The sequence below is a fragment of the Pempheris klunzingeri genome, chromosome 8, assembly GCF_042242105.1.
Source record: "Pempheris klunzingeri isolate RE-2024b chromosome 8, fPemKlu1.hap1, whole genome shotgun sequence".
NCBI lineage: Eukaryota > Metazoa > Chordata > Actinopteri > Acropomatiformes > Pempheridae > Pempheris > Pempheris klunzingeri.
In genome coordinates, this window is record NC_092019.1 from 8,702,416 (window position 1) to 8,719,051 (window position 16,636).

General features: G+C 41.1%; 1 protein-coding gene across 1 annotated transcript; it reads left to right on the forward strand.

The window, feature by feature from the left end:
- The first annotated feature begins 1,482 nt into the window (after positions 1-1,482).
- On the forward strand, positions 1,483-13,533 carry LOC139205577 (basic helix-loop-helix transcription factor scleraxis-like). The gene is made up of 3 exons (XM_070835836.1): positions 1,483-2,218; positions 2,562-2,778; positions 12,853-13,533. The coding sequence occupies exons 1-3, from the start codon at positions 1,812-1,814 to the stop codon at positions 12,889-12,891; spliced, it is 663 nt and encodes a 220-aa protein (XP_070691937.1). The 5' UTR covers positions 1,483-1,811; the 3' UTR covers positions 12,892-13,533.
- Positions 13,534-16,636: the final 3,103 nt, after the last annotated feature.

Here is a 16,636-nt window from a genome sequence, read left to right on the forward strand (position 1 = left end):
AAACAAAATTATTATGGGCTGCAGCTACATTCAGAAAAGTTATGGCTCCAATGCGACATCCTGGTACGAATAAACTGGTCGGCGGTAAAAGGATTGGTTAATCGCTAGAATTTGGCAGAGCAACACACCCACCATAGTTGAAGCTGTTACCTAATCAATGAGGCACATACAGATTAGGTAATCAAATGTTGTCATTACTAGTCATATGGTCACCAATCAGAGGAGCAAGATATTATAAAGTTGCCATTTTTTCTTCCAGACTTTAAAAGACATGAATGACCCTGATATCCAGATGTGGGTGTGTCCTGTTGCAGTTTGCCTCACAAAAATGGTTGGCAAGCTCTTACTAGCTGGAGAAAGTTAAGACAGCAGACTTAGAAACAAGCATGCACATAATTGGGAGTGCATTCCAAAATCCAATTCTGCTCTTACGAATTTGTGCACTCTTAAATGTTGGCTTGCAGACTGAGCAGCGCTCAGAGTTTGTTTTGTGTTCTCTCACATATTTTGTCGTTAATGCGCTTCTGTTAAGTAAGTGTGGAGAAAGAACAAATCACCCAGCATGAAAAAAGAAAATGGATGAGACTGTTTGCTTTTTGTCTGCAGAATTGATTCATGTCAAAACCTGAAGACAAATTATTACAGAAGAATATATTAAATAATACGTTGAGGACAAAGTAAAATAACTTTGACTTTGCTCATGTCTTGGCAGCAACGGTATTTTAACAGATTTAGAATTAGTTTTTCTTAGATATTTGATATTTTATTGCACTGTCCAAGATCTTGAATTTATTACTCCTGCAAGATGACAACATTTTACCTTTGTTTCATTTCCATTTTAAGTTGCCATCCAAGAAATTGAATATGTATACACAGTATTTATATTAATAGGAATGTGTGTTTCAGAGGCCTCTGTGGTCTCTAAGGTCACCAAACCCACCCAGCAAATGAAGGGCTGCAGGTTCTGTTTTAGGGTGGATTTCCCCTGAAACACTTCATCGTGCAGCCAAAACAAACTCCTGCTGATGGTTTGCCTCTTGCCTCCGGTCTCTTTGGCCTGCTTCTAGACAGCAGCCGAGGGACCCTCACTGCTCAGAGGGAGGAGCAGAGGAGTCCTCCAGGCCCTCCCACCGGCTATAAGACCAGAGGCAGATGGAAACACTCAGACAGCAGGCACACGTGGAGCAAAGAGGCAGAGAGAGAGAGAAGGACGAAAGGACAGGCTGAGAGAGAGAGGGCAAGCTGCAGAGAGCAAGAGAGAGTCTAACTGTTGCCTCAGACTGGGAGTAGTTTTTGCTATTGGGACTGAAACAGACAAATATAGATACTAAGGACCCAGAAAGAGGCTTAGTAAAGAAAAAGAGGGCAAATCAACAGCCATTTGACTTCAACATGCTATTCTAAATTTGGCATCCTTGTAAAGGATTAACTGAAAGAAGAGCTGACCTTCGGGATGTGAAGTGTTTTTTGTAAAACAAGAGAGAAAAACAAGAGGGACCTGCAACCACCTGTGACTCAGCAGCTCTGAGGTCAAGTTGCTCTTGACCACTGACCAAGGATCAACTCACTGATCTTTTGAACCAACTCAGCATCATAAGAGCTACATCTGACAAACCCGGCTTAACAAACTTCGCAAAGTAGAGAAGGTGGCAGGTAAAGAAACAAGTCAAAGAGTGGACGCCTTTAGTCAACAACGTCAAGAGGACATTTGATCGGCGACTTCCGATAACAAACTTGCACAAGTTGAATCTCAACAAGTGGAAGTCTCACGAGGATTGACCAGTAGCTGTTAGAGCGTTGTTGCGGTGAAGATGACATTTGCCATGCTGCGCACGGCGCCTCCTGCAGGCCGCTTCTTGTACGGCGATATCGCCCTCCTCTCCGAAGACGACGAAGAGAATGGCAGTGAGGGGTCTGGCTCAGAGGAGCGTACCACCAACTCCTCTAACGCTGCTACCTTCCGCTTGTCCTCCTCATCGCCATCCGCCTTTCACATCAAGGTGAACAGGAAGAGGAAGATGTGCTCGGGGATAGGGGGCGGAGGGGTGGATATAGGGGCCATGGCAGGGAGGTGGCAGGAAGACACCCAAGAGGCTACTCTCCCTGGGGAGGGTCGCCAGAGGACTGCGGCCAATGCGCGGGAGAGAGATCGCACCAATTCTGTCAACACAGCATTCACAGCGCTGCGCACACTCATCCCCACCGAGCCTGCAGACAGGTACAGAGCAGCATGAGTCAAACTGTGTCATAGCATTTTGTTTGATGCACAAAGACAGGGAAAATGAACTCTACATTGTCTACATCTGGGAACCAAAATAAGGAGTCCCTGTTGAAGCTCTGATCACAGTTAAATTACTCTTGGGAGAAGCCTGTAATCTAAATGAGGCAACATTGCATTTAATAATGAGTTGGTATTTCCTATAAAAGATGTGTCATAGAGTTAGTAGTCACTGTCACATATTCTTAACAATGCATGATCAATTTGTTTGCAAATAATTGTTTAGTATCTAAATATTACTCTTTATCTAATGCCGTAAATCCTGTTCTGATTTGATGGTTAGGAAGCTGTCAAAGATCGAGACGCTACGTTTGGCCAGCAGCTACATCAGTCATCTGGGGAACGTCTTGCTCCTGGGCGAGGGGCTTCATGACGGACAGCCGTGCCACGCTCCCTCACCACCGTTCTTCCACGTTAACTCCTCCCCCAACAGAGGATCTGACCAATCAGCTCAGCCAAAGCACATCTGTACTTTCTGCCTTAGCAACCAGAGGAAAATGGTGAGCAGACGAAAATTATGAATCAACAAGAACAAAAAAAAAAAAAATATTAAGTGAATCAAAAGTGCTACATATAGTAAGATCTCCCACAAAACGATTTCAAAATTGCACTAAATACAAAGAAATGTGCAAAAAAATATTTATAGATTTTGATTATTTCTGTGTGAACTAAACAACTTAAATAAATACTCTAATAATAACTATAACACATTTCTTTAGTTACTTTCTTATTACTTGCTTTGTCTAGAATTAAAGAAATGTAAAGGCTGGATTAGGCTGATCATACTGTAGAGTGAAGCTTCTTCTGGGAGTCTGTGCCGTGCTCTGGGGTCAGTTTGGTGTTAAAAGCTGACCTGAGATCAGTGACTGTGCCTATAAACCTGATTGGCCCTGAGGGACATTAAACGCTTAACTCTTTAAAGTCCTCTTTTGGGGTGAAGGACTGTGTATTATAGTTCTGTTGGGGGTTAGTTTTACTCCAGCAGGTGGTTTGAAAGTTCAAGGTGGACATTTTAATGAATGGAGGTGACTGTCTTTGTGTCAGAGGGATGAGAGAGGTGGATCAAACAACACGCAGCCATTTTTACCGAAACACTGATTAGATGTGCATGACCATTACCTAAAAAACCAACCCCAACAGCGGTGTTTTTCCTTTCTTTTTTGAAAATATGAATTTGAAGTTTATATGGGTATTCATGCAGCAAGTTAGATTTATGACCAGGAGCCCGTGAAATCCATCCAAAACCATGTGTATAATTTCAAGAATGTATTGACGTCAGTCTGAACATGAGAAGGTTTTAATCATAACTTCCGAAGAACTGAGCAGAGATACAAAGATTGGTAACTGGCAGTGATTTTAATCCACAAGACAACAAACTTATATACATGTAATTGACTAGCTTACCAAAAACACTTTTATTATTGTACTCTGTTTATGCTGTTGTGGTACTTTTTCCACATTTCCTGCTCTGCCGCACTGTCGGGCTACACCTTAATAGAGATGTAGAAAAGGAGAACTTCATCCAGAGCCGAGTTCAACTCACATTTGATTGATTCAGCACAGGAAATAGACATAATCGAGAACACTCTCAGCATAAGAAAGTCGTCAGTCTGATGAGAAATAGCAGGGAATGAAAAATTCCTATCAGCTGCCTGAAATCAGTTTATATGACTCCAGCACCGACTTCCCCAAACACCACCAGTCTGTGCACAGGATGATAGAGAGGTGACGTCCGCTCAACTTTCCCCCCTCTAACGTAGTCGCTGCCCATTTAGCAGGATTTATGGGTAAGGAGCTGACATCTGGCAGACTCCCCCGTTACCCCAGCAGTGTGTGAAAGCTAATACCGTCCTCAGTGTCTAAACCCAGAGACCCTTTAGCTGGGGGATAACCTGAGTCTCAGCAGTGTGCGTCTCGCCCTCCCTCCCACCTCCCCTCTGAACCTTTGTGAGTGAAAGCCTAGACGTCCTCAGTGTCTGAAACCCAGACACCCTCGGCTGGGAGATAACTAGCCTGAAATCTGTCTCTCCTCTGTCTCCTTTGCTTTTTGCTCCAGTCTGTCCTCCATGAGCTCTTCGCTTTTATTCTCTTCCTCCTTTACCCTCGCACACTTCTCGTTCTGTTTCACTTTTTCCTCTTCAGCTCTTTCCCCAAGCGCCTCTCGTTCCCCCACCTCTCCCTCAGCTCATTGCATATCGATCAGCCCGGTGGAGGTCAGAGCTGTCAGTGGGAGCTGTGTAATACTATCTGCTGCTGTCAGCTCACTGCTGCAGACCCATGACTGACCTGTAAATGCATGCTGGGTAGAAAACAATTTAGAAACTTTCTCATGTCAGAAAGATGCTTTGCTTAAGTCTATCTTACTTGACGTCTGTCACATTATGCCGTTTCTCATTAGCTCAATAGCAGCTCTGTTATGTGTGGTGTGTGTCACTGATTAGGTGAACCCAGGTGAAAGTCATCATCTCTTAATTATCCGACGATTGATTTCCCTGACTAAGACTATTCCAATCACAGATGAGGACAAAGAAGTTGAGATGGGGAAAGATTTAGAAATTTTAACTCAGATCTGGTTTGTGCAAAAGGGGTGTATGTAGCGCAGCTTTCATATAATATATTACTTAAAATAATTCTCCCTGCTTCGTTCCAGGTGAAGTGAATTAGATTTCCTTTAAAATTCTCCTTAATCCTCTTGAAGGATAGCATTGGTCTAAGTTTTCTTCATCATTAACTAATCTCATGAAAACTAACATGTTTTTGTCTCGGAAAATTCCTAAAACTGATGGTCACTGTAGTTTTTAGCAACATTGCTCAAGCAGGGGACTGTTTTTAGCAGCGGATGTATACTCATTTGGTGCTCTAGTGAGTTTACAGCAGCGGGGCGGTGTGTGTGGTACTCTTATAGTAATGAAGAAACAGTGCAGCAGTGCGGATTATTGATGTGTTTTGCAGATTATCTGTGTGTTTTTTGGACAACAATGGAGCAAACAATACATGTTTGTAGCATTTACTTATCTTTGGGTTTGGTCTTTTAATGGGATTTGTTGACAACATAAAAATTCAGAACATCACCTGTTCTTTAAGGAGAAGAATAAGGGATCCCAGGCCTTTCTGGCATATAAATGGTTAACTCTGATTGGCAGAACCTGAGAGAACTTCATTTTCTCTGGAAAAGTGGCTATACAGTGTGTTTAAGTGGGCTAAAGGGCAGAGCCAGCGCTGGTGATTACAGAGAGGAAACGATTGTGAAGGTAAAATGAGACTTTGTGTCCTGAGTGCTCTCTTTGTATGTTTTTATGGTCATTGAGGTTCATCACAGCTGTCAGGTCTGCTTAGAGCAGCTGCTTCAATCACACTCATTTCCAATGTGGGAGAGGGTGAAAGTGAGAAAAGTATACGCTCATTTCCTCTTATTATGTGCGTATATAGTATAACTGTTTCAAAACAAACACTCTTGTTAGTAATGACTACTGCACAGAGAGGGCTTAACTATTGCATATTAGATATTCAGTGGATTACCGATGTGATGTCATTATCCGTGTGACTTTGTGCACATGATTCAGAAAGTTTTATTTAATACAGGTAAGAGGAACATGATTTATTAAATGTATCATCTTGTTACGGTAGAGTGAGACAAGAAAGTGATAGTGACAGTGAGATAGGAAAAGATTAAAATGCCACTCTTTGTTGCTGCCCTGCAGTTTTTCCACCCATAAATGGACACTTTATCCATTTCTTATTTATTATTAAATAATCAAGAAATGTTTGAGGTAAATGGTTTAATTTGTTTAAGGCAAAAGTGAAAAGCAATTGAGACTTATTGAGTAGCTTTGTTGCCCAGATTCTACAAATCTCTTCATCTGCAGTACTTACTATCACTACTTCTACTCAGTATCTTTTGATCTGGAGCCAAGCCATTCCTCGAGTTATTCCCCAATATATATCCTGAAAAATTCTGACTTTTCAAAAAAAAAAAAATAAAACAGTAGTGAGGTGGAGCTCCAGAAGTTTGGCATGAACACACTGGAGCGCAACTGGTGCCTTTGATACATGCAGTAAAAAAAATGGGACACTCCTGATGGCTACATCTGTAAATGAGATGTACAGGGCTGAGGATAGAGGATTGAGGTGAGCAAAGGGCTGCTTAAATCCCTGCGCTGTCAGGTTGATTGATGCAGATATCCTGTGCTAGGCCTCTCTGCTTCTGCTGATCAGCGCAACTGTCAGGTGCCTGGACTCAACCTACAGCTGGAAACCTGCATGATTACAGGTTTCTTAATCGTTGTGGCGTTATCATCTCCTATATATCTGTGCTACAAGTCACCCTCAATGGCCTAGAAATGTGGCGTACCAGGTGAGCATCTGCAGCGGTACTAAAATCCATATTCATTTGTGGTGAAGGTGAAGGCGGCACATAAATGTCAGTTTGATGCTACTAAACGATAATACAATGATATTTATTCAGTAATTCTCTCATTCAAAACAAAAAACAGGAAACTTTTTTAAACACGCTAATCTGTGTACTGTGTTGTCTTCAGGCTACAGGGCTTGAAGCGTTTTTACAGCTTCCTTTCTGGTTTATTTCCTTTGGCCCCAAACAGAGAGAGGGTCAATTCAATCGAATGGAAAACGTAAACAGAAATAGTGATTCATCTGCCAGTAACAGCACTCATGCTGACCTTTTTCCTTTTAAGCTGGATATGACAAGTCCAAGCATTTTCCAATATTTAAAATTTAAAGAAGCTCGTTTGCCAAATTAAAAGAGGATTTATGTGTTTGGAAACAAAATAAAAATCAGGCAAAAGTATAACTACCATGATGCTTATAGTGTGGTTGCTGTAAATAGGCCATTGTTCCTTTGAGATGGTTAAATCTAGTCAAGTTTACAAGCAATTTAAGGCACAACCCTGATTTATTTCCAACTGTGAAGGAATGTTATTTATTTGGAATTTCTAGAAATTATAAATTTAGCAAAAAAACAAAGCTAACAAATGATGTATACAGCTCCTAATATCACGAACTGTTCTAATTTACATCTGGGCTGCAGTAAAACTTTTATATGTGATGATTTTTGTGGGTGTATGGAAAGACAGTGGCACTAAAACTGCACCATGCAATTGGAAACGGACTTATCTGTGCTTGTGTGTTTGTGTTTGTAAATGAGTGAAAGACAGTGTGTGTGTGTGCATGTGAGTGTGTGAGAGAGAAAGAGTGAGTCTCTGTGTGTGTTTATTACTTTGAAATGGACGTGAGTGACATAGAGTGACACGTCCATGTACACATACAGTACACACACACACACACGTGCGCGCGCGCTGGCGGGCTCTCTGTGTCTGGAAGTCATTGGCAGTGCAGAGCGGAGCAACAAATGAGCTAATTGTTCTGTAAATGATTTATCCTCTGCTGAGGCCTGTACAGCCAGTGTTTAATTCAGCTGCTGCTATTAGAAACACATTGACGTTGGGCTTTGATGGTGATGTTAAAGAAGCCTGGAAACCGCTCTCTGTGAAACGCCCTCACTGCTTGCACACACACTTACACCCACACAGATGACACATACACACACACACACACACAGGCACACACTCAGAAACACTGACACACAAACGTACAGCCCACCACACTCACAGACTTTTATCAAAAGCATTACTTTCTACCTCTTCTATTTTTTCTAGTCTTTTCAGCCAGACGGCAGCTCATTGCGTCTTTCTAGACACCCCAAAAAAACTCATATATGATTACTCACTTAAGGAGCCCTGGATCACGACTGTGCTTTCAACACTTTCTAAACTAATGGTGTGCAGGAAGTTGTGGAAACAGAGATGGAGAAGGAGAGAAAGAGAAGCAGAGAAAAGGCCAGCGACTCAGTGGGATAATCAACTCAGCTATTTATTCTACAGTTTGGACAGTTGGTTTTCGACTGTGCCTAAACTACACTTTGCTTCTTTATAGACATCAAATGAAGCGTGCACCTTAAGAGAGCTTAAATGCATGGATAGGACGTGTGCGGGAGCACACTAATGACTGTGGCTTTTACAGTCATTTGGTTATTAGTCTGTTTTCACTGGAAAAAAGCATTACGTCACTTGTGTGCATAAAGTAGACGTTTCAAGGTCATAGATGAAAACTAAATTACCCTCATTTACTGATAATGCTGGTGTTGACTCTGAGTTAATGTTTTGTGGCTCATGAGCGAGAGCTGTGTCTGTTCTGACTCTCATTTCAAGCTATGCTAATGAGGTGCATCGAAGGTAGCTAATATACTGCAGGCAATTTTCAAATATATTCTTGCGCACGTTTGGTGTGTGTCTGTGTGTGAGCCTCTGTGTACGACATGTGCCTTCATGCATGGACCTGTCTGTATATTTTCAGCACAGATGGAAGCAGTTAAACCCTAATTTAACACCAGCAGAAGAAGTCGGGTCAGATAACTAACAAAATCTATTAGCAAAACTATCATTCTGTTGTCATTTGGTCTTTAGGGAAAGGGTTGCTCATAGAGCACATTCAAACAAAAATACAGAAAAAGCAGCCAGGCAAAGAGCAAATCTAAAATAAATCTATAACACAGAGAAAAGCAGACATTGGCGGTTTAAATTGTGCAGTTTCTTAAAACAATATCCACTGAACCTAATGACATATCGGCTGTTGGGTGCACATCTTAACACTGATGATAAAGTACTGGTTGGTGCGTAACGTAGCAGAATTAAGTCATCTGAGACTGGTGGAAATTAAATCGGGCTTGTTCTGGGGTCATTATAACAGATTATTAAAATGTGGGAACAGTTAAATGCTTGTGTGGCCGGCTGGTGTAAATTACATCTGATTAGGCAATCCAAGATAAATCAAGAGTTTTTTTCAGAAGCCATCAGGATGTTTATTAGCGAGCCACAGTGAACATGAAGTACATGTGTGATGCACCCAAGCCACATAATGGCAGACTGTGGCTTATTTGGTGTGTTCGTTAGCTTATTTCAAAAGTCTGATGTGTTATTTATTACCCTACTTTAATGTATGCCTATAATCCTCTAATCGATGACCATTTACGAGGGTAATTACAGCTTCTATTAGACACTTGAGGGAGCTGACGCATATTCACATATTTTCACTCGATAAACCAATGGGATATTACTAGTTTTCATTTCATGGTTGAATACCAATCTCCTTATACGATTGTCGGGCCAGTACCCAAGTGGAATTATTTTTTCCAACCAGTCATTCCTCTCTTCATGCAGCCAGAAACTAAATTAGATGTTTATATTTGACAGAATGGCTTAACGCAGGAAAAAAGAGAGAGAGAGGGTGCATGGAAAATCCACATTTATAGGTAAGGAACAGCCCGGATTGAGTTTCGGAAAAACAATATTAGCAATAAAGTTTGAGTTTGTAGAGCTGATAAGGTGCAGTGAGGAGAGTGTTTACTATCTTCACGTTAAAGTTAAAACAGGCTCCTCTCACCATGATAAAAAACTAATATTGTTCCAGTGTGGTAATATCATCATATCGTATCTAAAGTAAACATCATCAGGTAATCATATTAGTGTTGGACAAATCACCCCCCTGGGAAGTCAATGGTATGTCTGTGTCTGTGTGTGTGTGTGTGTGTGGGTGTTTGGAGAGAGAAGGAAAGAAAGAGAGCTGAGATATCATCCGACCATGCTCTATTAGTCTTCAGGAGATTGTTTTGACTACCAGGCCAGCCTTAAAGCCCCCCTCCTCCTGTTTTGACTGAACCAGTTACACTCCAGCTGAACCACCCTCGCCAGCTACAGCTGTGCTTCCTGAACGGCCGCTGGGCACTCACGGTGAGACGTGGGCTGACTCCTGGTGATTTCATAGTAATTTGAAGTAATTCGGTAAATCATCCAATTGTCATGCACAGTTTTTGAGTGAGATTTTAGCCACTTTCTCTAACCTGCCTTAAGTACTTTAATTTCCTCTGATAAATACCTTCAATTTTCCACAGTGCCGTCCAACAAACGGCTGCACTTGTCTCGTCCAGCTGCTGGTTTTATAGATTGTGTAAGTTGAGAGCACAATAATAGCAATGCCATAATCAGGCCAAATGTTTTCCAGGCTGTGTGTTATTCACAATTCATAGACAATTCGATGCACCAGATGCCAACATTTAAACTCTCTGGAGGTCTAAATTTACCCTTTTCCCCTTAGCTTTGAATGATGGTTTAAGCTCTTGGTTAGTGACCATCGATTTGATCATTTATAATCAATAATTGATGCCTGGATAATTTACCCTGTTGATGTCTCTCCCAGCAAAGGAAGGGCAACGGTGTAGTTGAAATTCATAGGGAGGCGGTGAGCTTGGAAGGATGTGTGTCAAAGAGCAGGACCTGGACCCTGGAGACTAAGGTTCACAGTCTGAGTCTTGTGGTGAAGGCATTAACTCTTCAGTTAAGATAAGAAAAGGTTGTGCCTTTGATTAAATGTTGATGAAGTAAGAAAGGGTTTCCTGTGTCACTTTTAACTGAGTCCATCACCTTTCTCTAACTTCAATCATGTAATGTAAACAAACTACATAACAGATTAACTGTGATTCATTTGGTAGGAGCAGATATTGAACAAATAAAATACACTGGTATTGAATAACTTGCAGGTGCCTTTGTATCGACATTTTGTGACTTGGTAGATAAAAAAAATGACATTTGTCCCAAATTGTACTTGTTGCAAAGTTGTATTCATTTTTAGGAGACAGGGTTGTAAGATCATTATAATGACCCCCCCCCCCCTTGAAATTTGGACAACACATGAAAATGTTCAGCGCAGTATATTGTGGAAAATGTTAGTGAATGATGTCAGGTGCAAACATTACTGTAGTAAAGTGTTAAAGTGCTTTTGATTTGAAATCTTCAAAACAAAAAGCTGGCTATAAACACACCTAAAAGATGTCTAGCTTCATAGGTAGCCAACCAAATAATGGTAATAGTTCATGTCTAGATAATAGCAATCTAACAATGATCCCCTGCTCTCAGTCCAGCTGGAGGAAGCATTGACTATAATAGTTCCTGTGTCTCCTCACACTCGACTCAATCAGTGGGAGGACTGATTCCTGTCCAAATCCTATGATCTCACGCTCTCATTACAGCCTGATACTCTTCCAAACACCTACCCACCTTTGTTGATGTCAGTCAAACAAATTTTTCCAAACACCTACACCTTGTGCGCAGTCTGAGAGGAAATTTGTAACAGGTGTTGGGCTGATGAGAGGAGGAGGCGGGGGGGTTGGGGGGGGGGGGGACTGAGAGGGTCAGTCGATACGATACTAGATGGAGGAAAGAAAAGTCAGGAAAGGACAGGATTGCAAAGAAACCGCCCTACACCCAGCACTTTTGTGCACTTTTACTTTTAACATATGAAATGAAGATTTCCTGTTTTCACTTGCAAAATGGATACAGAGAGGTTTGTTTGACTACAAACTAGGTTTGTACAGATTAAGCTCATTCGCCAGCTATGAGTTAATCAAGCATCAGCCCTGAAAAGTAATTAGTAAGACAGGGATGACATGTGTTGCATATCACTCAGTGGTGTGTTCGATAAAATCCCTCGACTGTAGCCTGGAAAGCGAGTGGTAGATGGCCTGAGAAGTGAGCAGAGCAGAGGTTAGGTGAGGAGGGAAAATGTGATGTTATTTTCCTGGCCAGATAGAGAAAGTCTCCTCACCAGCCAGGAAATCAAGACTCCTCTGTCCTGATACCACAGATAAATGAGAAGCATATCATCGTGCCGGGCCGTCACACATCAGCTCATGATGTCACCCTTCAGGCCATAATAAAGTTAGCGACCACCACCACAATTAATGCACAACGTTCATGCTACTGTGCACAATGTTTTTGTGCGAGTTTACTGCATGCAGTCAAGGTTAATTTACTTTTTCAACCCTGGTGAAGTGCACACAGCACCAAACCACATGAATTTACTGTGCCCTAGCCTGCAGCAAAACCGTATCTATTTCCACAATAAGCGCTACATTTTCCTGGAGTCTCATTTCATGACATTATGATGAAGGGCTGGGCTGACACCAAAGACAGCAGTGTTACTCACCTGTTGGGCATATTGAAATATTTGAGGAAGCAGTCTAAAATTGTCCCCGGTCTTTGAGTGCACACAAAGATACAAAGACTCAAGTATGGTTGTTATTATCATCTTATTTTCTTTGACCTAATAAATTGTCTAATCTTTGAAGAAATATTTCAACAAATTTTTGGGAAATACACATATTTGCTTTCCTGCTGAGAGTTAGATGAGAAGACAGCAGTGTCATGTCTGTATGATAAATATGAAGATACCATCAGCGGCAGGTTAGCTTAGCATAGCACAAAGACCAGAAACAGGGGGAAACAGCTAGCTTGGCTCTGTCAAAAGTTAACAAAATCTGCCTGGGAGCATCTTTAAAGCTCATTTGCAAAAACCTTATGTGTTTTTAGGGGGTGATGTGATGTGCCGCCAGCTTTCTCCCCCTTTTTTTCAAGCCTTTATGCTAAGCTAAGCTGTACCACTCCTTTAAACTGTTTTCAATGCTAATGCCTCAATGATGTGAGATGTTTTTCTCTTTCTTGCAGAACAAAGACAGAGACAGGAAGACGGCCATCAGAAGTTAACGACGAGGAGACAAACCTCACTTTGACAGCGCTTTCAGTGATTTTACGATTACTGCAACTTGAAAAGTTAAGATGACTTGTGATTCGTTTCAAAGTATTTTGAAGGACTTCTGTAGCACTTCCAGGACTTTTCAAGGAACTCGATCAAGCATTTCTTGTTTTTTAACCTTTTATATCACTTTGCAAGAACTTTTTCACTTTTTAGAGTCTTTTCAAGTATGTTTGAGACACTTCTAAAAAGTTTAACAGTACTTTTAAAGAGCTTTCACATGTTTATCAAGACCATGAAGAACCTTTCAACAACACTTATAAGAGACTTTTTACTGTACTGTTCATAGACTCTGTGACTCTTTGTTCGGAGATGAAGAGGCTTATGGCACATGATCGAAACAACACGCAGAACCTATGAAAGACATATTTGTATTCATCAAAAGCTGTGTGTTATTAATTAATGTGTAAACTGAAATATAAATGTATATTTATGTGACATAACATTATATAATGAAACTATGTTATTTAACCGGCATCGACATTCATGACAAATAATGAAAAGTTGGCTATTGACACAAAAAAACATGCTGGAACTTTGTGGTATTGGTTATTTCTAATAAACATTTCTGAAAATGTCTGAATGCTGGAAAATAACTCAAGATGACCAATAAATTGTTTGTATATCTGGGAGTACATTTCATTTACAATGTATATTAATGGTATTTTGAGCATATTGTACTTTTACATTTTTCCCAGTTCAAATCAATAAACATTATTAAAGTTTCCACTGTGAAACTATTGTGCACCACGGAGATGTTTTAATACCAAATGGTGGCTTAAGCATACTTGCTCATTCAGGCAGCGAGGGGAGAGATAATTTTGGATGTTTCAGATAAATTCTTTCACAAAAGCAGCAGAGCAGCAATAATAAGTGGAAGCTCCACAGTGGCTACACCTGTAGCTCACATCAGCCTAATTCCTAGTTTAACTTTGGCTGCCTACCTTTTACTCTCTCCCTCTTCTTTGCTCCCTTTCTTCTCCTCTGGGGCACCAAGATCAGAGTGAACAGAGAAAGAGAGTGTTTGAAGGTGAGGTGGACAAAATGGGTTTGAGGAGCAGAGGAAAGATGAGCAGAAGAGAAAGAGAAAGAGAGAGAGAGAGTGAAAAAAGAGCAGAATTGAATCTGCAGGTATGGCTGCTTGGACATCTGCCTGCGTCCCCTCGCTGTCCTCTTCTTTACCTTTCCACATGCTTCTTCTCTCCTCTCCTCCACTCCTCCTCTGCTCTTCCTCTCTTTTCCCTGGAGTGCCACTGGCCAGAGTCTGGTTGGTGATGGCTTTCCAGCGTGTTTAGCCTCACACCACTTACCCTCCCTTTACCTTGTTTTTCACGATCTATCTATCTATCTATCTATCTATCTATCCATCTATCTATCTATCTATCTATCTCTCCTTTTTCACTCTTTAGATCCATCGCTCCCTCATTCCCGCTCATTCAGCATCTTCCTACTCTGTTTTCCTCCAAATCTGTCCACTGCCTTTATGGAAAATGATCCGGGCATTAGCGATGAGGAATGTTGCCCTTCCTTTTTTTAAACTGTCACATTTTTCACAATAGTTTTCTTTGCTCCCTCTCTGCCTGCCATAGACGTCTCCCAAAAGCTGTGATATTATCATCTATGAGGTCAGTATTTTAAGGAGAGCAAAAATAGTAGATGCGGTGTTTCTATGCTCCTCTGGTTCTGCAACAAAACTACCTGAAAATGTAGCACTGCATGGCTGATGTGACGGAGGTGCTGGTACTTTTCTAGGATTCCTCTTGCAGTTATTAAAGGTTTTATTATAAAAAATGGCTTTGGAGCATTAGAATCTACTAATACAGTTTATACCCAGTCTTTGGTGTCCTAGTTCAGCATTTTAAAACCACATAACAGCAGTATTTCTTAAGCCATTTTCCACCATTAAGCGAAATGTAAATGAGCCGTTCTTTTAATGGAGGCTAACCCCTGTGCTGCACCGGCTTGGTGTTTCCAAATTATTTTTTAACAATGCTAACAAGCTGTTTCTGCGACTGAGGTGCCAATTATGGAGCTTTTTCCTTCAATGTGACAAGTGCCTGGTGAAGAAAAACAACCAACAAAAATTCAAACGTCACTTTATCACACTGCCAAAACACAGTTTTTAGTGGAAGCTGCCCTACAAAGCAAAGCTGATTTATTGTGTGTGTGTAATCTCACAAACACCCCAAAACTATAAACAGTACCAAACACTCGCAGTCGGTTTTAGAGTTAATGTGTCTGACTTTTCCTCAGAGTGATGTCATGTAAAGGACACTTGCTTTTATGAAATAACTCACAAAGGTGATGAAGGGGGAAAAGGTGTAGATTCAAATTTGGGACCAGGGGAAGACTGAAAAATATAGTTTCACAGTTGATAGCGTGCTTTATGAAATTTAGCGAAAAGAAAGAATGGCAGCCAAATAATGAACTAAAGATTGTTGCAAAATCCTTCCTGGAGAATCGTTTATACCATAGACAAAATGCAGCTCTGGCATATTATGCTTAAAATGCCCTTTAAACTCAAATGCCAGAGCAGGTTTTTCCTTCCCTAGCGTAACACAGGGAAACAAAAGGCTAAATCTCAGGGCACAGTTTCAGCGTAAGTGTTCCCTGCTGCTCACTGGTTCCTGAGACAAAGGTTTGAAAAGCGGAGTGTGTCTTGTTTAAAAGATCTTAGTTCTATTATGAGCCAATGAGACATAGATAATCTTACTGCTGAGGGTTTTTTAAAAGGAAGCCATAGCTCTGAAAAAAGGGGCTGTGTGTCTAGTGTGTCCTAATGACTTCTGGTCCAGTTAGTCTGAGAGTCTGATCTCTCTAGCAGGCCGTCTGTCTGAGCAACAGAGAGGGGGAAAAAGGAACTGGTTCCTCCCACACAGACCAGATCAGGTTCCCCCCAACGCCTACACACGCACAATTTAGCGCACACACAGATGACCATTTACACACTCATGCGCCGATGAACTTACATATGCACAGATAGATGGACGTGTGCTTGCATGTGCAGTCACACACTCACATGCGCGCACACTTTTGCGCTAAGCAGAAGGATCTGTGATATAGCTTAGTTGTCTAATGATCTCTGTATTTTACATTGATGAAAACAGATCAGCTGAGAGGGCAGACTGCTGTGGTGTGTTTAAGTGGGCGGTTTTGGACCAAGGTGAACCGGAGGTTGGACGATCGAGTGGCTCTTATTATCAATATAATGGTCTCTGACGAAGATGCCCCCGTGGAAATCTGGCATGTGAATATTGATAGCTGAGGTAATAAAAAGCAGCTTTTGTCTTGGTATTTGCAGAGTTTTAGGTGGTACCAGTGCCAGAGGGGCTGGCAGATGTAGCCTTAAGACAATTTAGATAAATAAAACATGTTTGGAATACAATTGAAAACAGAAAGTAGGAGGCCTAAATACGGAAAACAAAAGCCTGCTATCTATTTTTATCACCTATGAAAGAAAGTGATGTCACATAAAGACTTAATGTTCTCTAGTAAACTCAAGAATAACAGCAATTATTATTGATTTTTCTACAAACTGTTGCAGGAGATGATAACACATCTCACAGGTATTTTTGTTGTTGTGAGCAGCTGTAAGAAGCTTTAAGAGTAAACACTCTGATAACAAATTAATGTATTAATTACAGATTACGGATTATCGTCTTATAAAGTCAGTAAGGCAAACATTATGAAACAATT

What these genes read in the sequence shown, in the direction of transcription:
- LOC139205577 (XM_070835836.1), top strand. Translation starts at nt 1,812, where the DNA reads ATGACATTTGCCATGCTGCGCACGGCGCCTCCTGCAGGCCGCTTCTTG. An exon ending in CCCACCGAGCCTGCAGACAG is followed by an intron (nt 2,219 to 2,561) that starts GTACAGAGCAGC and finishes TTTGATGGTTAG; the next exon opens with GAAGCTGTCAAAGATCGAGA. An exon ending in TTAGCAACCAGAGGAAAATG is followed by an intron (nt 2,779 to 12,852) that starts GTGAGCAGACGA and finishes TCTTTCTTGCAG; the next exon opens with AACAAAGACAGAGACAGGAA.